The sequence below is a fragment of the Apodemus sylvaticus genome, chromosome 14, assembly GCF_947179515.1.
Source record: "Apodemus sylvaticus chromosome 14, mApoSyl1.1, whole genome shotgun sequence".
In the NCBI taxonomy this organism is placed as follows: Eukaryota; Metazoa; Chordata; class Mammalia; order Rodentia; family Muridae; genus Apodemus; species Apodemus sylvaticus.
Window position 1 is genome coordinate 42508175 of NC_067485.1, and position 19351 is coordinate 42527525.

The window sequence follows — 19351 nt, forward strand, 5'->3', positions numbered from 1 at the left end:
AGTTTAAGGTTTAAGAATATGATTACCACATCCCAGACAATATACTCAGATAAATATGAATTTTGGACAAAGTGAATATAAAGAATATTTTCTTTTTCTTTCTTTTTGGCTCCTTTTCAAGATAAAGTTTCTCTGTGTAGCACTGGCTGTCCTGGAACCCTCTTTGTAGACCAGGTTGACTTTGAACCCACAGAGATCCATCTATCTCTGCCTCCTGAATGCTGGGATCAAAGGCATGCACTATCATACCCTGCTAAAAGTGGCTATATTTTCAAATGCACATCTCCCACAATATTTACAACATGTACTTAAATTCTTTCTTATCTGTAAGTATTTAGGTAAATGTTCTACATTTCTATTTTATAATTTAACTCCATTTCAGAATAAGACTCAGACCAACAGGAAAATTTAAAGGAGGTACTTTATAATTTTTGATATTTTCTTGAACTAACTTCCTTTCTCCCTCCCTCCCTTCCTTCCTTCTTGCTCTCTTCAATTTTTTTTTTGAGGCGGGATCATATGTAGCCCAAGCTAGCCTTGATGTTAATATGTAGCCGAGGATGAGTATGACTTCCTCATATCCCTACTGCCTCCTCAGCAATTTGTTTACAGGCATGCATGGCTCACTGCTCCCGCCTCTGTTTTGTTTTTCAGTCAGAATTTTATTTTGTAGTTCAAATGGGTCTCAGATGGACAGAAATCCCCTGTCCCAGTCTCCCAAGTACCGGGATCATAGGCGTGAGCTACCATGTCCAGCTCCCTTTCATCCCCCCAGAAAATAAAGCTTGCCAGATCTGGGGGTGCTTAGCTAGAAGTAGGGTCACCTGGGGGTACTCATTCAGGAGTAGGGTACAAACCATTTCTTTTCTTATCTTTATAAATTTTTGTTTGATGTTGGTTTGTTTCAAGAGGCTAGGAATTTTCTTTTAACCAAGAAATGGCTCTTACCAAAAGCACCTTTTTTTTTTTAAAAAAGGGAAGAAAGAAAACATAAAACAAAATAATGCTTCCATTTCCCAACTTTGTTGGATCCAGAATTTTTAAATGTTCTTTATAAGTCGGCAAGAAAGCATAGTACACAGTTTGATTTAAGAAGATTTTGTAGCTCCTGCTTTCTCAGGAATATGAGTGGGAATGAACCTCTAAAAATCAGGATGAGGCATTTCAAACGGGACATTAGAATATTCTAGAGCCCAAGAGGGTAAGCTGATAGAACCAAGTGTGGATGTGTACAGCTTGATGGGAGGGCACTGGGAGAGGACAGGAGTAGGACAGGAGAAGATGGAGGGGCAGGAGACAGGAGGGTGTGGGAAAGAAATAGGAGACAAGAGAGAGGTGGAAGGGGCGGGCGCAAGAAGGACCTCAGCTCCACACACAGGGGCTGTGAGAGCACTAGACTTAAGAACAGGAGATATACTGCTTTCTACCATCCTGGTTATGTCTCAGGAAGGAAACTGGGTGGCAGAAAGGAATGGACTGTGCTTGACTGTACCCTGAGGAAGATGTTCTCCCAGGACTGGCAACAATACAGAGGTTCCAGAAGAAGAACGGAAGGTAGAGAGACAAAGGGGAGCCTTCACAGGCACGCCGGCTAACTACCTATGGTGGGGTGCAGTGAGCTCCAAAGAGAGCGCCCAGCTTCCCTGTGAGGGTAGCAAAGAGAAGAGGTTTGTAGGCAGGGAGATGACTCAGTGGGTGAATGGCTTGTTATGCAAACATGAAAACCAGAGTCTGAACCCCTGGATTCCTGTAAATCCAGGAGTGGCAGGCAGCATATACCAGGCAGCACTGGGGATGTTGAGACAGAAGGATTCCTAGAGTTCCTACTAATCTATCCTAAGTGAGGTCCGGTTTCAGCCAGAGCCGCTCAAAACAAAAGGTGGAGGGTGGAATCGGACTCAGAAAGATATCACACACACACACACACACACACACACACACACACACACACACACCAGAGCTAAGCTGCTGGCAAACCAAAACTAAGGTTAACCGCCCTAAGGTTTTGCGTAAGGCAAGAATGGTAGGTCTGTGGTGAGGAACTTACCATATTTAGGTGAGCAAACTGAATGCAGAGACAATCAGTTCTTCCTAATAGTCTGTGTGTACAGACCACAGGAAGTTCATGCCCCCCCCCCACGTGAATAGTAACGACAGTGAACATTCATTGGCTGATTATCAGATACTATGGATGATATTCTTTTAAACATTTTTTGTAGGTTTTGAGTGAGTGGGCCTTCTGTGTGTGTGTGTGTGTGTGTGTGTGTGTGTGTGTGTGTGTGTGTGAGAGAGAGAGAGAGAGAGAGAGAGAGAGAGAGAATGTCTATGCATGTGTGTGAGCCAAAAGTCACTATCAGGAGTCTTCATGTCTTTTTCATTTACTTTTTTCTCTTTTTGAAATTTATTTTCAATAATCCTTACTATTTTTTTAAAAAGCAGCTTGCAAATAAATAAATCACACACCAAAATTATCTAGACACAAAGTTTGTACAACTTAATACACACACACACACACACACACACACATATATATATATATATATATATTTAGAACTGACATTCAGAATGGAACACGAAGCTTCACTTTAAGTTTGACACTTTCAGGACTGAATATCCTATAGGCATTTAGCCACTACCCAAACCAAAACATCCACCACAGAATTAGAGCTAGAAAGCAACTAGCAGCCTATCCTCTGTCCTCAGGTGTCTGTCGTCAGCAGTTACTCCCTTTTCAGCTCTTCCATTTGCTCTGAGACACAGTATCTCTCTCTGAACTTGAAGCTCACTGATGTTAAGCTAGACTGGCTGGCCGGGAAGCCCAGAATCCTCCTGCCTCTGCCTCTCCAGAGGTTAGTATTATGATCAATTGTTGGCTGTTTGTGGTTTTGCTACGTTCTCGTGTACCCATAGAAGTTCTTTGACAAAAGACACCATTAATAAGACCTCACCTTTCTTCATCTCCAAGTAAAGTTTTAACACCCTGTTATGAAGCTGTTGCTGCTACTACAGAATTGTAGGATAGAATCATGGACATTTGGGAAAGAACCTGATGAAATATACCTTATTCCAAAAAGCAATTAAATTGGTTATTGCAAAATACTGATATTTGGCCTATTGCATGTGCAAAGTTTTCAGGGAAAATTGATAATCATTATCAGAAAGACAAGTTGTTACAATTTGCCTCTATGCATGCTTTTGTATTTCCTTTCATTTATGCATGCAGCCCATGGAAAATGCACTTACTGTATTTACAGACAGCTCATCTAATGGGAAGGCAGCATGTATGATTGGACCACATGTTTATTCTCTTGAGATTCCCCCTGCTTTAGCACAAATAATCAAACTACATGCTATAGCTGCTGTTTTTGAAATGCTGAAAAATCAAGCTTTTAATTTGTATACTGATGGCCAATATATAGCTCATGGTTTACGATTACTCGAAACTGTTCCCTTTTTCGATACTGCTAGTTCTCAAATTTTGCAATTATTTATGCAAATACAATTCAATTTAAGAGAATGTACAGTTCCTTATTCTGTAGGTCATTTACGAGCTCACACTGGATTGCCGGGGCTCGTTAGTGAGGGCAATGCCACAGTAGATTTGTACACCAGGAAGGTTATAGGCCTTACACAGGAACAATTAGTCAAACAATTTCATTCTTTACATTATCAAAATAGTAATGGCTTGAGACAACAATTTGGTATTTCTAGAGAATATGCATGTCAAATTGTAAAACCTTGTCCTGAGTATCCTCAATTTCTACCTGTACCTCATAATGGTGTTAATCCTCAAGGACTTATTCCTAATCAATTATGGCAAATGGATATCATTCATATTTTTGATTTTGGAAAATTAAAATATGTACATGTGACTATGGACATATTCAGGCTTTTTAGTTGCAACTGCTTCAACAGAAGAAGCAACTAAAAATGTAATTAGTCATTGTCTATGTTGTTTTTCTATGCTGGTTGTTGTAAATCAGATTAAAACAGATAATGGAACTGACTATTACAGTCGAGCATTTGAGATGTTTTATTGACTTTAATATTACCCACATTACTGGGATTCCTTATAAATCCTCAAGAACAACAATATATACACCACAAATTTATTTAAATTATGTTACTGTATTTTAAATTTTTAGTTTGGATGCCAGGGAACTCTCTGCTGAGTGTCTATGGCACCCTACAACTAGGCACACTCATGCCTAGGCGAGATGGAAGGATCCACTTACTGGCATATGGCATGGTCCTGATCAGGTATTAATATGGGGAAGAAGGCATGTTTGTGTTTTTCTCTCAGGATGCTGCCAGAGTGATTGGTGAGACATGCTGATGCCGGGACAAGAATGATGCCGACTGTGAGCTTGCTTCCCGAGTGTCCCGACATGGTGACAGGAAAGCTGTACTGGGTGTGTGTTCTTGACCCACCTTTGCTTGCCTATATCACAGACTGGACGAGGTGCCTTGCCTCAAGCTTTTAGACCTTGTGGGACAGAGAACATGGAGACTGTGGAAACTGATGTAGAAAAATTAATCAAATAGAGAAGTTATAATGACTCTTCTCTTTCCTATAATGTGACCAATTATTCTGACTCAATCATGGACTAGTCTAGAAATCAGTCCAATATTGGGAAAAAAAGGAAATGACAGTCCTCATTTGGAAGGCTGGTTCTGGACATTTTCAGAGATATATTTGGAAGTTAGCTCTAGTTTGTTATGAAGATATGTTAGCAATAGATGAAATTGGGATAGGATCTAGATTTCAAACAAGTGTTAGTGCATGTGTTAAGGCTCCAAACCTTTTATTAATTGATCATGTTAAAATTACTTTTGTTGGGCTGGAAGATGGCTCAGTGGTTAAGAGCACTGACTGTTCTTCCAAAGGTCCTGAGTTCAAATCCCAGCAACCACATGGTGACTCACAACCACCCGTAATGAGATCTGATGCCCTCGTCTGGCATGTCTAAAGACAGCTACAGTGCACTTAAATATAATAAATAGATCAATCTCTTTTAAAAATTACTTTTGTTTCTTCCACAGTATTTAATGTAAGTGGTATTGATTGAACACTTTCTAATTGTGTCAGTGTATTGAAAACTGGCATGTCTGTTATGGTGGTCTATCAACCAGCTTTTGTTTTATTGCCTGTGAATATTACAGGACCTTGGTATTCTGAAAACAGCTTGGTATTATGAAAAATGGATAGTTGTGAGCCACCATGTGGTTGCAGGGATTTGAACTCAGGACCTTTAGAAGAACAGTCAGTGCTCTTAACCACTGGGCCATCTCTCCAGCCCAACAAAAGCAATTTTAACATGACCAATTACTAAAAGATTGGGAGCCTTAACACATGCACTAACTCTTGTTTGAAATCCAGATCCTATCCCAATTTCATCTATTGCTAACATATCTTCATAAAGAACTAGAGGTGAAAGAAGTGAGTCAGGCTTTAAGTAGAAGCAAGAGGGTAGTGGGCTTGATTATTGTTGGTACAGCAGCTTTAATTACATTAATAGCTAGTACCACTGCTGCAATTGTTTTCACACAAGAAGTTAAGACAGCCACTTTTGTTAATTATTTAGCAAAACATGTTGCTAATGTTCTGAGTATTCAAGAGGATTTAGATAGATATTTGGAACAACAGATTGACACGCTTTATGATACCATTCAAATTATTGGAGAGGAGGTTCAGCATCTAGAAGTAAGGAGCCATTTTCAGTGCTGTGCTAAATACCAATGGATCTGTGTTACTTCTGAAATTTACAATGATAGTCACTATAATTGGGAAAAAGTTTAAAGACACTTGCAGTGTATTTGGCATAATTCCAGCACCTCTCTGGATGTTTTAACTTTGCATACTGAGATTATAAATTTAAAGACTGCTGCTTTGCTGAACTTTAATGATAATGATATTGCTGGTAAAATTATTCATGGCCTAAGGTCAATATTTCCATCTTGGTCAAGCTTCAAGAATGGCATATATAGCTTGATCATGCTACCCCTTCTTGTCCTGGGGATTCGTTTATTCCTGCCCATCAAGTTAAAGCTTGCCTTTAACAATATCAACATGTTGACAGACAAAGTACATGGCTTGAAACTAAAAATGAGCCCCCCCCCCCAGACAGAGTTATTAACAGGCTGGCAGCCAAAGATGGGTAAGGAAGGCATTCCTGTGAGAACCTCTAAGACTGGCACAGTCTTGTTTATGAAATAAAAAGGGAGATATGTGGAGAGCCTTTGGAGGGCCATTTGGCAGGAATTTGACATTGGCCAGGGACAAGGAAATGAGCTTCAGGCAGGAATCTTACATTAGGGCATGACAAAGTTCAGTCAGGAATCTAATTTTAGGCTAGAACAAAGAAGTAAGTTTCAGATGTGATTATGACTTTGGGCTAGATCAGGAAAGTAAGTTCAGGTATCTTGATCATCCTGATAAGCTCTTAGAAACAGTGATCATAGGAGTGATCACAGGACTTTGTTTCTTGCCTTGTCTGTTCCTGAACTGTTTGGGTTTATTGTCTTGCTGGTTCCTCAACCTAGATCTGCTCTTAATACTTGCATGTAATTAAAATGGTATAAAAGCGGATTGGGAAAAAATAAACCTGCCTCAGCCTCAGAACTGGCTGGGTGTCATGCTGTAGCTTTGTCTAATTGTCTCTTTCTTTTAATCTTCACTCCTGCGCTGGATAACCTGTTGACTGACTTGAGTTGGCTTGGTCACTGGCCTATCCACATAAATGCTCTGAATCTGAACGTGGGTCTCCATGTTCCAACAGCAAATGTTTTACTGTCTCAGAATCCTGACAAAGTAGGTGATATATTCATTTTACAAGTGAGCAGACTGAGGTTGAGAAAGATTCTGAACTTGTTCAGGATTACTCCAGAGCTGGTAAGTAGTGAGGCAGGCAGGCAAGGAGGAGCTTAAATGCCTTCCTCAGTGGTTAGCTACATATAGAATGACAGGAAATGCAATGTCTCCCAAAGATAATCAGCAGGAGAACAAAACCTCTATCTACCCTGAATCCTGCAAGAATGTACCAGAGATGAAGGAGGTGAGGTCTCCTGCCCTATTCCCTAGGAAGACACCAACAACACAAATTGAATATTATCCACAGTTTCTGGCTATAGGTGTAACAGAGTGACGCTGAAAGGTTGACTAGGATGTGGGAAAGTATCTGTAATCAAACAAGTCTGAACAAGTTGAAGGTAATTGTGAGAATATTCCAGATTTGGGGATTGTGGTCTGCACAATGATAGTGGGGTATTCTTGGAGAACTCCCCAGTTCTCTCTATCACCGAATTATCCACATAGGCCACAGGTAAGACTGATCACACAAAAGAATGACAAGGCCCAACACCTAAGGATTCAACCCAAGAAGACCAGGGCAGACTTCAGAGGACTCTAAAGGGTAGGGTCAAGCATTCACGAGGTGACTGGTGCTGACACAGCAGATGCCCACGAATTCTTTTGAGTTGTGCCACATAGTTCCCCAAAGCCAAACAACTCCATCCTAACATTGCTGATGCCCAGAGGACATACATTCTATATGAGGATGAAAGCTGGCAAAGGCATAGGCTCTTAGAAAAAATAATCAGAACCACCATTGTGTAGGGGAGCCAGCTGGGGCTGTCTCTTCTCTAAGTGTAGCTAGACTGGCAGAAAAAAAAAATCTATCGGGTTTTTAGCCAAGATTTGGAAAGTATTCTGTCTGTTTGTCTGTGTCTCACTAGTGTGGTGTGTGTGTGTGTGTGTGTGTGTGTGTGTGTGTGTCTGAGAGAGAGAATATATATATGTGTGTGTGTATGTGAGTGTGTGTATATATGCGAGAGAGAGTGTGTGTGTGTGTGTGTGTGTGTGCACATGTGCGTGAGCATATGCATATGCATGCATGTACTGGAAGAAGGACTTCTAGAAGAATTGAATTTTTGATGAATGCAATACCTCATCTGTGTGTTCCTATTCCTACAACCCAAACACTCCAATAGCTAGGATTGTCAAGCTAACTTGGAGTTCTTAGAAAGAGAGAAGAGAAAGAAAACCTAGGAAAAACATAATATTGAAGTCAGGAAACTGTCCCAATGAAACAAGAGGAAAATTTTCTGGAAGCAATTTGCTGAATGGGTCATTTAAAATGTCTAGGTGAGCATCCTTTCTGTCAACTCTAACTGCAAACAGGGTCACTGGCAGGGGAGCAAAGGACCCATGGTACCTTCCATCTAAATCCTCGATGTCTTTCATGAACAGGCCTCCTTGGTGCTTGCAGAGGTTCTTGCATGCCTTTAGGTGGTCCTTCTCCTTGTATAAAATGTATTCTTTCCCAGTAGTCTTATTTCGAAAAAAATTGATTCCTTCCTTGAGGTTGGCAACTTCGGCAGGAGCCAAGGACAGCAGGGTCTCAGCTGTCTGTTTCCTGCTAGGAACAGACAGGCATTATAAGAGGAGCAGGCACCCTGTTAGGTTTGGAAGAATACACGTTCTGAAATGACAGGGGAAAACGTCCCTTTTGGTCTGAAGCATCTCCCACAATCCAGGCTCAGTGGTCCCCAGTAGTGATTACCCTTTCTCCCCACCCTTAAATCCATGCAGATGTGCACGCTGCATTCATACAGAACTGAGCCCTTTTCACTTGCCTGTCCATCATCTGCCGGCCCCAGGGTACTTCAGAGCGGTTGCTGGTGTTCTTTTTACTTCTGTGGCTTACACTGGCAAGGCGAGGATGGTCAAAGACTGCCTGGAGAGTGAATGTTTACCCAAATTCACTATTTCCGTTGATAGTTTCCTCTCCCCACCCCCATCTCTTTTAAAAGCCTGGGTCTTCAGCTCAGCTTTCTCTGGCTTTCCTTTTACACCTGAACATCCCTCAGTCCCAGAGAGAATCCAAGTCCTGTGGGATCACCATCAGCCTGCAGGTTCAGCTAGAACTCGCCCCTGCTTAGCCAAGTCTTCTGGATCCATCTCTGACTACTTGGTCTGCCGCCACCACTCACAGAGTACCAAAACAACACCTGGTAAGCCACCTGCTCCAGTACATGTGTTCACTTTCCCAGCCCTGCCACCGTCTTTAGTTTGTTTTTCTTCTCCAACCACTTAGCTAACTGCCTTCCCATGATGTGGTCATCAGTTAGCTATTTACCAACATAACTCTCTCAGGCACTAAGTTGGAGTGATTTACCGAAAACTTCAGCTGCAGCGAGATATCGGAACGCCACCCAGCTTCAACCCAGTTCCTCGGTAGGTTCTCTTTGAATCATAACACCATCAAAGTTGCATGCAGAGACTTTTCAAAATGAATCTCTCTCTCTCTCTCTTTTTTGCATATCTGTGATGCAAAAATCTGGGTGTGGGAGTGCTAATTTGTATCTTTTACTCCAAACTTAAAGTGGCCCAAATTATCTCCTCTCTTCATGTTGCCTTTAAAAATGAGCTCAAGTGTACTGGGATGATTTCACTTTCAGTCTGTAAATGTCTTAAACCAGAAGCTTAAAATGAATTTGGGGTTCAGGGTGGGGGTGGGGGTAGTGGCAGGGTGAAGAACTCAAGTTACTTCCTGTTCTAAACAGAGGAGGGCACAGCTCTAGGACAAGTCCTACAGTAAAGTTCCACTGTCATATCTGTCCTCTCAATTCTGTTCCCAGCAGACTTGGCATTATTTCAGAGACATGCCTTAAGTGAATATGGTTGGAAGGATCCAGTCTAAACCTTGTAAATCCTTTTATTGATTTCTTACAGTGTAAAGAGCTAGCACCAGATTAAAAGCAAGCACAGGCACCACGCCTATAAAGCGGTGAAAGGCACACAGGAAAACCAAGTTCAGATGCACAGGAAAACAGATCTTCAGGTGAATGGGTCACAAACCCCACATTCTGTATTGGAGTGCAGCTGTGTCGCCCAGAGAAGAAAGCAAGTGCAATTAACTGCAGCTCGTTCTAGCACCGAAAGGCGAGATAAAGTATGGGTATTCCTCCGGTGCATGAACTTGTTTCTGAGATAGGGTCTCATGGAGCCTTTTCTGGTCTCAGAATCATTGCGTAGGTGATGCCAGGCTTGAACTTCTGACTCTCATGCCTCTCTATCCCAAGTACGCCAACCCCTCCAGACACCCCTCCTAAACTGCTCCACCTCTTGGGCTCTCGTGTTTTCTGTTGTCCCCTCTCTCTTGCTCCTCTCTCTTGGCCTCCTTTGTGTGCACTCTGTCTTCTCTTGCTCTCTGCCATCCCTTCCTCTGGTCCAATCCACAGGCAATGTCCAGTATACTACTTTCTTTCTCTGCCCTGGACACTTCCAGATGCCTCTGGCTGTACTTCCTCCCATATCTACACACAAACACACATACTAAAACAAAAACAACAAAAACAAACAAACAACCAAACCAAACAACCAGCCAAACAACCAGGCAAGCAAACAAAAACCCTTCCCCTCAACCATACCTTGAAATGGTCAGGTCCTCCTTCAGTTTATGTGTCTGGTGCTGAAACCACCAGGTGAGATGTAAATGGATCTCTTTCCAAGGGGGCCTGGCCTCTCCTAAACAAACCAGGCCACTGATTTGATTGTTTCTGCTGATTTCTGCCACCCACCATAGTAGATTCTAAGTTCTAGAGTCTGCCTCTTTACCTGCGTCTTCCCTCTGCCTGGTGTGCTTCTTCTCTGTGATTCTGGTTCTCAGTCTCTGTGGCTCTGGGAGCCTGCTATGCTCTCCTGGGCACCCATCACATGGAAAGGCTCTGCTTCTCCCCTGACCTGCTCTCTTTGTCTAATGGGGAAATACCACCCCAGCACCGCAGCCTGTTTTGTCTCTGTTGGCTCCCTGGAGCTTAATAAAAGCACACCAGTGTGCTGGGAAGCTCCTCTTGCCTCCTAGGACCCCATCACATGGAAAGAGACACCTCTCCTTTACTATTTGGGAAAATTTTCTCTGACAGGTCTCTCAATCCACTTAGGGATGCCTCATACTGTAATTCTTGTCACCAGGACACTTTCCTTCTTCCTCCCCACATTTTCTCCATCCCCACATGTTCTCTACTCCCTCCTGGAGCGTTCTTACCTGCAGCTAGGAGCTGCCTGCTCTGCCTTTGTCCCTCCCATTGGTTCACTGGAGCCTTATTACTTTCCACAGCGCCCTTACGAGTTTCTACAAGATTGGAATCCTCCCGTGGGTGGAGTTCCCATTTTGTAACCCTTTCCCTCCTTATCTAATCTCTTTTCCTTCTCTAACTCAGAGATTTCATAAAAGCTTTGCTGACCTTCTGCAGATGGCTTGGCTTCACTACAGCTCAATGGCCAAAACATGACACACTCTATTTTTGAATTCTTGCAGACCATAACAACTCCTGCCACTGCACAAGGAATGATTCCCCAAACCCCTCAGAGCTGAGCTTGCTCCGCTTCACACTCTCAAGTCTCTCATCCCTAAGCTTTGTCTTCTTCCCACCCTCGAAAACTCTGTCATTTCTAGGATTTCTTTGCTCTCTGCTCTCAGTAAAACCTCTTAAGACTATTGTGTATACTCTTTATCTCAGGACTTGTAAGTTTATTGGGTATGGTTAAATATATATAAAATCTGTAACAAAAGCTAGCTTAAAACTTGTAACAAAAGGTTAATGGTTAAAAAAAAATTCTATACATAGATCATCTTAGTTTGTTTCAGCATACTATATATAGATCTGCTATAGCACACACACACACATACACACACACACACACACACGCGCGCGCGCGCGCGCGTGTGTGTATACAGAGAGAGAGAGAGAGAGAGAGAGAGAGAGAACTTGAATTCAACTCTTGTTTAGTAAAGCAGATATTTTTAAATATCAAACATGTGGCTTGTCTCTATTTTGACTGATGATGTAATCAGGAGAGAAGCAACCATGTGGCTGGAAGCCATCTTTAATAAGGTTAAAGAGAGCAAGTCCACGTAATTTTTCTACCATTGTATACACCGAGAGAGGTAGTGCCCATAAAGTTTCGTAGTTCTACTAAGCTCTCTGCTCATTATTGTGTCTGATTTTAGGCTAAGAAGACAGCAGTAGGTCTCTAAGATGTTGTGGATTAGGATAAGCTTCTGTATGATGATTTTTGTCCTGAGAGTAAAAATTTTGGATTAAACAAAACCCAACAACATATGTTTGATAAATATATTTGATTAAGGTTTATAAATTCCCAAGATTTTAAAGTTATACTCAGGTTAACAGAATTGACCTGGAGATATATGTGTGACCACTTAGGTCTTTGCTAACCGTGTTCAATATCAGACCTCTAGAAAAATTTAGATAAATAGCAAAATATATTTGATAAATAACGTCTATTCAGGCTAAAAGCAACTGATTTGAAGGTGGATATCTGGCTTCTTAGTCTTTGCTAGCTTTGTTAAACTTTAGCTATTGGGATAAATGAGTAGTTATACTCACTGTCAACATTTACCCTTGGACCAAAGGAAGGCTTTCTCAGTCCTGATCATGACCCAGGAAGAAGGCTCTGCCAACATCCCGTGGGTCTGAGACATTGATCCCTGGCATGTTCCTGCCCATGTCAACAATGCACTTCCATTCAAGACTCCATTTATTCTTTCTACATTCACTCAAGCTTTCTTGCCTTCCCAAAACATTCTTGCCATGAATTCCCTCGGCCATGGACCTGGAAATGTGAGCTGAAATAAACCCTTCCCTCCTCAGGTTGATTTTGACCATAGTATTTTATCACAGCAATAGAAACCCCAAGACCCAATTTTTCACCTTGGGAATCCAGAAAAAGAAAATCAAATTCAAGGCAGAAAAAAAAAAAAGAATGACAAGCTGAGCAAAAATACATGGACTTGGAGGCAGAAAATCAATAGATACTCTGTCTACCTAGGCTGGGGATATGGCTTGGTAGAAGAGCATTTGCCTAGAATGCAAGAGGTCCTGGGTTTAATCCACAGCACCACACAGCCAAATACTAAGCTTGTCACTATTAAAAGTAGACAAAATGTAGGTGGTCTTCAGCTCATGGTGGTTTTGCAACTTTATAAACCAAGTATGATATGAAACTATAAGTCAAATGTATGTAATAGCTCTAGTCTAGTGAATATAGCAATGCAGTACACTATCCAGACATGTCACAGCTCTGGCCTGTGGGCCATGTATATCCCAAGATTGTTATAGACACAGCCCAGCATACTGTATTAAGAGTGTCATGTTCCAATGCAAAAGATTAGACACTCCTGCTAGAATATCAGTTGTTCGTCCTGGTGATCTTATGGCTGATTAGGAGCTGTGGCCACTGTACAGCCATGGAAGAGTATTATACAGTAGACTGCTAACCTAGGAAAAATATGAAAATTTAAAGTAGAGTTTCTATAGAATGTATACTATTTCTGCACCACTAAAAAGTAAAAAAAAAAAAAAAAAAAAGTCATAAACTTTCCCATCTTAAGCCAAGGACCATTTGAATTAATATCAGAGATAAAAAGGACAACACTACAGACCTCATGGCCATTAAGGAGACAGTAAAAGTATGCTATGAAATTCCCTGCATGACATGGTAATGTCTGGGTCCATGCTGCTAAGGGCTGTGTCTGGGGCTAGAGTCTTTCTGCAGCCAGGGTCTGTGTTCATGTCTGTGGCCTTGCTTCAGACCTCACTGATATCTGTGGTCTGTGCTTCAGCCCGAAGTCATGGCAATGTTCCCAGGCAGGGCTGCCACCAGGGGCCACACTATTGCTAGTGGTCTGTATTGTCACTGTGGTCCTACTTCAGCTGGAAGGGAGGACTGCATTTGTGGTCTATGCTGTCACCAGAAACTACGTGGCTGTGTCTCACTGACTATAAAGAGCGAAGAAGCCACTTTTGCAGTGATATTTGATGACTGTAAAAGCACAGTCTAGAAAGAGGGACATCAAAGGCTTCTGTGACAATTCCTATCTCTACCCCACCCACACACACACACAAAGCAACAGCCTAAACAGGAAGCCATCAAAGGAAACTCTTCAAAAGCATAATAAATATGATGAAGTGTCGCTCTCCATAATTGATGGCTTCTGGTGGGGGTGTGGGAGGGCAAGAACTCTGTTTTTCTTAAGGGGCAGGCCACTGTGAGTTCGACCATGCCCCAGTGAGTATATACAGAACACAAAGTGGATTTGTTTTGTTTCTTTTTCTGTTTTTTATTTTATATTTTTTAAGCAGGGAGAGGTCACGAGGGTTGGTGGGCAGACATGGAAGGACTCAGGAGTGTGATGTTGTATGATGTGAAACTTCAAATAATCAATAAAATTATTATATTAAAAGAAAAAAAAGCCCTTCTCGCAGAATTGGTATTAGATGAGACAGACTACAACACACACACACAAAACAACAACAACCACAATGCTACTCCAAAAGAAAATTATCAATATCTAAGTTGTATTAGGATGATAACATATTCATTCCAAAACACCATAAAAGAATAAAAAGATAGTGAGGCAGTGGTGGCACATGCCTTTAATCCCAGCACTTGGGAGGCAGAGGAAGGTAGGTGGATTTCTGAGTTCAAGGCCAGCCTGGTCTACTAATTGAGTTTCAGGACAGCCAGAGCTACACAGAGAAACCCTGTCTCAAAAAACAACAAACCAACCAACTAACAAACAAACAAAAAAGAATAAAAAGATAAAAAGAAAGTAAAGACCCATTTGCTTGGGCGAATTACAAAATAATTTTCTGATGAGTACATAAGAATTTCTACAAATCCATGGTTAAAGGGAAAATAGGGTAAAAAAAAGTTTGGATAGGCATTTCACACAAGAGAATATTCAAAGTATCAATAAATTTTTAAAGGGAGTCAAGTATCTCTAGTAATTGTGGAAATGAAAAATAAAACCATAACAAGATACGCCTGCAGCCACTAGATTAACTAAATTTAAATAACCGAAAATACCAAGTGTTGTTGCAAGGTGGGGGGTGGGGTTGGGATGGCAATGGAAACTCTGGTAACTTATTATAGGTATGCAATGTGATTCTGTCACACTGAAAAACGCTGTGACGTTGTCTGGAAAAACAGAAAGCACACATGGGCCCTGTCTCCCAATGCTATTCTAGTCTCAAAACTAGACAAGGTTATGCATATGTTCTTCGACACAAGTGTACAAGGATGTACAAACACATTATTTACATTAGCCCTTAATTAGGAAGCTCAAATATTCAACAATGAAATAATAAGTTATAGCTGTATAAGTTTTATAGGTCAATTATATATTATCATATTGGGGTACACATGACAGAATTCAATAGGAAAAGAAACAATTAAACAGCTTGCAAAAACCTATAACAATATCCACAAACTGGGGCAAAGAAACATGTTGCCCTAAGTGCTGGAAAGCTGCCTGCTGGCAGCGAGAAGGGAGAGTCATAGGGCTGACCAGCTCCACTGCCACCCAGACACAGATTCAGGACTTTGAGTTTGTCTGTCCCTAAACCTATATCATCTGTGAACTGCTGGGGAGCATGAAAGGACCAGTCCTGCCGATCAAAAATTGCAGGACCTTCATGACACAGGGCAAAAACAATATAATCCAAAGGAGTCCCAGTCAGGAGCCAAATATTGACGGTGCCACAGAAGCCAGAGACCTCTAACCAAAACAATGACCTATTGCAATGAACATTTGCAAGACAGAGGGATATCCTAAGCTATGGGGCACACTGTGACACACTACAGCTACAAAAGATGTTTTCTATGCTGTGTGTGTGTGTGTGTGTGTGTGTGTATGTGTGTGTGTGTGTGTGTTGTGTATCTGTGTTTTGGGGAGCAGGCTGCAAGAGCAGAGGGTAGATACGAGAGGACAGATAGTGAGATGAATGAGACTGGGGTGTGTGACGTGAAACTTTAATGAAACATTAAAATAACAAAAAGTGCCATGCTTAATTTTACTCAGATAAAGTTGCTCAGTGGGCAAATTTAACATTCATTGCTCAATAATGTGAGCAAAATATTGCATCTTCGGTAAGAGAATTATAACTAGAAAAGAATGTGCTATGAATGAACCGAGTAAAGCATGATATAGAAGCAGGCATGTAGGTTTAAACACCACACTAAAGAAGAAGAAAACTAGCACCTCTGCCTCCCACACTCAAGCTGGGAATAGCAGCATGGGCCAGATCTAGGGTCCACACAAGGAAGAATTTAACAGAATAGACTTTAATAAAGTATAACAGGAAACTGCAGGAAACTCAAGCAAATCCACTGTCTCAAAACAAGTTCATCTGGGAAGATTATAATCAGAAATAAGCCATGGAAATATGTGGATAAGACAGCCAACCATCACCTCTATGTAAGCAAGTGGGTAAATTCCTAGAGTAATACAAATTGCTGAACCAGTCTCAGAAAGAAATAAATAGTCAAAATAAAGCCATTACAAGTAAGCAGATAGAATTAGTAACAGTGATTCTCCTGTTCTCGGATGCAGCCAAAGTGCTCCGCCCTTCTGAGAGTGCTAAGGTCACATTGCAGCAAGGCTCTCCCATCATCTGGGGATGAACACTCAGCCTAGGACTCTGAGTTTGCCTGCCCCTACTCCACCCCATACTCTACAACAACGAGAGAACAGTTATGGGGGATGGGATCAATGCCTTCTTTAAAGCAGCTCAGCTTAATGTTCAACTTTTATGGCCTGAATTATTTTCCAAGGCTCTGGCCAACATCAACATTGGGAATCTGCAATTCAGGAGCTGGCTGTTCAGTTTGAGCGCTTAAGCCTTGCCAGTGGGCAGACCTGTACCCTCCATTACTGCTACTGCCCAGGTAAGGAGAAGAAAGCAGAAGCAAAACAGGAAGAATCTGCGGGGATCTGATGACGATATGGGCTTTGGTCTTTTTGATTAAACCTCTTTTGTTGACATGCTCAATAAAAAGCCAAATTTATAAAAACAAAACCTAAATTTTAGTTCTGTAGCTGGGGATATAGCTCAGCTGTAGAGCGTGCATTACAACAGGTGAACCCAGAACCAAATCAAATAAACTCCATTCCAAAAGCGAAAACCAAGCCCAGACAGATGACTTCACTGATGAATCCTAGCAAACGTCTATAGAACAATCACTCTTCCAGGGCAAATGGGATTTATCCTCCCCAAAACAAGCATTATTTAACATCTGAAAATCAATTTGTAGACAAACAAAATTGCTCAGTAGATAAAGGTGCTTGCCACCAAGCCTGAAGACCTGAGTGTGATCCCTGAGGCCCACATGGTAGATGGCGAGAACTGACGCCCACAAATTGTCCTCTGACCTCCGCATGCATGCCACGGCACACATGTGTCCACAGTCACACACCATCACATCCATAACATCAAATGTAACAATTTCTTAAAAATAAACTCATGTAATATGTTAATACAATAAAAAATAATCACACGACAGCACAAAAGCTATGAAAGACAGAAGAAATAAAAACCCTCTCATCAATCAAACACTGTTACAAGGGCTGGAGAGATGGCTCAGCAGTTAAGAAAGAGCACTGGATGCTCTTCCAGAGGTCATGAGTTCAATTCCCAACAACCATATGGTGGCTCACAATCATCTGTAATGGAATCTGATGCCCTCTTCTGGTATGTCTGAAGACAGCTACAGTGTACTCATATGCATAAAATAAATAAATCTTTTCTTAAAATGTTACAAACTTATAGCTGGAAGAAATTCCTACAACCTGATGATGTCTCTTCTTCCCACATCAGCCTATCCAAAACTGATGGATATTCTAGTCAGAAAATTTAAGCTAAAAAAAATAATTGAAGTATACAGATCAGAAAGAAACTGTAAAACTCTTTGCAGACAACATGATCTTCTATACAGAAAATCCTCTGAGTGTCACACACACATACAACTCTAGAGCTAACAATTCTCTTCAGAATGTCATGATAAAAAGAATAAGGGCTGGAAAGATGGCTTAGCAGTTAAAAGTAGTTGTTCCTCTTACAAAGGATGGGAGTTCATTTCTCAGCCCTCATAACATGAGGTGGCAGCTTGCAACCCACTTGAGACTTCAGCTGCAGTTCATCCAACACCCTCTTCTGGCCTCTGTGGACACATGTGGCATACACAGAGAGACAAATAAATAAAAATAAATCTGAAAACAGTAACTTGGCATAAGCTTCACAAAAAGACAATTCCTACACACTGTTGAAAGAAAGCAAAGACCTACGTAAAGAGGAAAAGAGCTCCTCTATCCATGGGGTGAACGGCTAAAAGTCGGCTGTCTTCTCCACATTTTTTTATTGATATATTTTTTATTTACATTTCAAATGATTTCCCCTTTTCTGGGTCCCCACTCCCCGCAAGTCCCATAAGCCCTCTTCCCTCCCCCAGTTCCTCCATCTACCCCTTCCCACTTCCCTGTTCTGGAATTCCCCTATACTCTTGCACTGAGTCTTTCCAGAACCAGGGGCCACTCCTCCATTCTTTTTGGACATCATTTAATTTGTGGATTATGTCTTGGGTATTCAAAGATTCTAGGCTAATATCCACTTATCAGTGAGTGCATACCATGATTGATCATTTGAGACTGGGTTACCTCACTTAGTATGATGTTCTCATGTTCTGTTTTTTTCCAGTACTTTAAATAAACTGTTTATTCAGGAGGAACAATGAAAGAACATGATTATGATGTGGATTACAAAAATACAGAAGCATAACCTTTTCCAGGTTCAAAGACAAGATAGCCCGGCTGCCACAGGTACTGCCAGCTCTGGGCTGAGTATGTGAGTAGGCTAGTGTGCGTGTGGACACACACACACACACACAGTCTACAACGGGGTGTGGACTGCAATGAATGACCATGTGTGTCTGCAGCTTGGCCCCTTCCCTGCCCCCCAAACCAACAGCGGCTGTGTGAGAAGCACAGCAACAAAATTGAGGCCTTCATCTTTCCCTCCCTCCCCCTCAGCTCTCGCTCTGAGACCCCATCTCCTCCAGTGGCAGTTTGACCATCCTCAGTCACAAAGAGTCTCAGTGATCCTGTCAAGACATCTGGAGGAGGAGGAAAGAAACAATCAGGGCACCAGATGTGTGGCTGGGATCTCGCCCATTGGTTCCCAGGCCCATGCCCTCCCATGTGACACTGCCCAGCAAAAAGCCACCCAGAGAGGCCATCCCTGTGGATGCAGAGAACAGCCATTGTGTTTCTGGGTACACACCCCATGGCTCCACATTTATCTCCAGATTTAATGCAATTCTTATCCCAATGCTGGAGACCGGCAAAAGGGTCTCAGAATAGGCCAAACAATAACCTGGAAGAAAAACAACAGTGCCACAAGAACTGCACCTCAATTTCAAAACCTACAAAACCACAGTCAGAAATGAAGGCACACACATACACAGATGTGGAAGCCAGGAACTCTGGAAAGA

At 41.8% G+C, this 19351-nt stretch overlaps 1 protein-coding gene and 1 long non-coding RNA gene across 17 annotated transcripts in view; one reads left to right on the top strand and one right to left on the bottom strand.

Annotated features, from left to right (window-relative positions):
- Positions 1-19351, bottom strand: part of LOC127664500 (cytidine monophosphate-N-acetylneuraminic acid hydroxylase) — a 76079-nt gene that overhangs the window by 42051 nt on the left and 14677 nt on the right. For 7 of the 14 annotated variants that reach the window (XM_052156530.1, XM_052156526.1, XM_052156527.1 and 4 more), the window contains 2 exons: positions 8635-8735; positions 8214-8417 (listed from right to left, as the gene is read on the bottom strand). In XM_052156530.1, coding sequence (XP_052012490.1) covers positions 8214-8417; positions 8635-8645 — 215 coding nt within the window. In that variant the 5' untranslated portion in view covers positions 8646-8735. Of the gene's footprint in view, positions 1-8213; positions 8418-8634; positions 8736-9176; positions 9427-10431; positions 11655-17982; positions 18026-19351 lie in introns of those variants that run through there. The other 7 variants (XM_052156529.1, XM_052156522.1, XM_052156533.1 and 4 more) reach the window with 6 other exon arrangements.
- Positions 8749-10413, top strand: LOC127664501 (uncharacterized). Of its 3 annotated transcripts, none has more exons than XR_007973208.1 (3): positions 8749-9012; positions 9096-9235; positions 9734-10413. It is a non-coding gene; the product is annotated as an uncharacterized LOC127664501 (long non-coding RNA). The 3 variants fall into 3 exon arrangements; XR_007973210.1 differs by having other exon boundaries at positions 9126-9235; XR_007973209.1 differs by having other exon boundaries at positions 8753-9012; positions 9155-9235.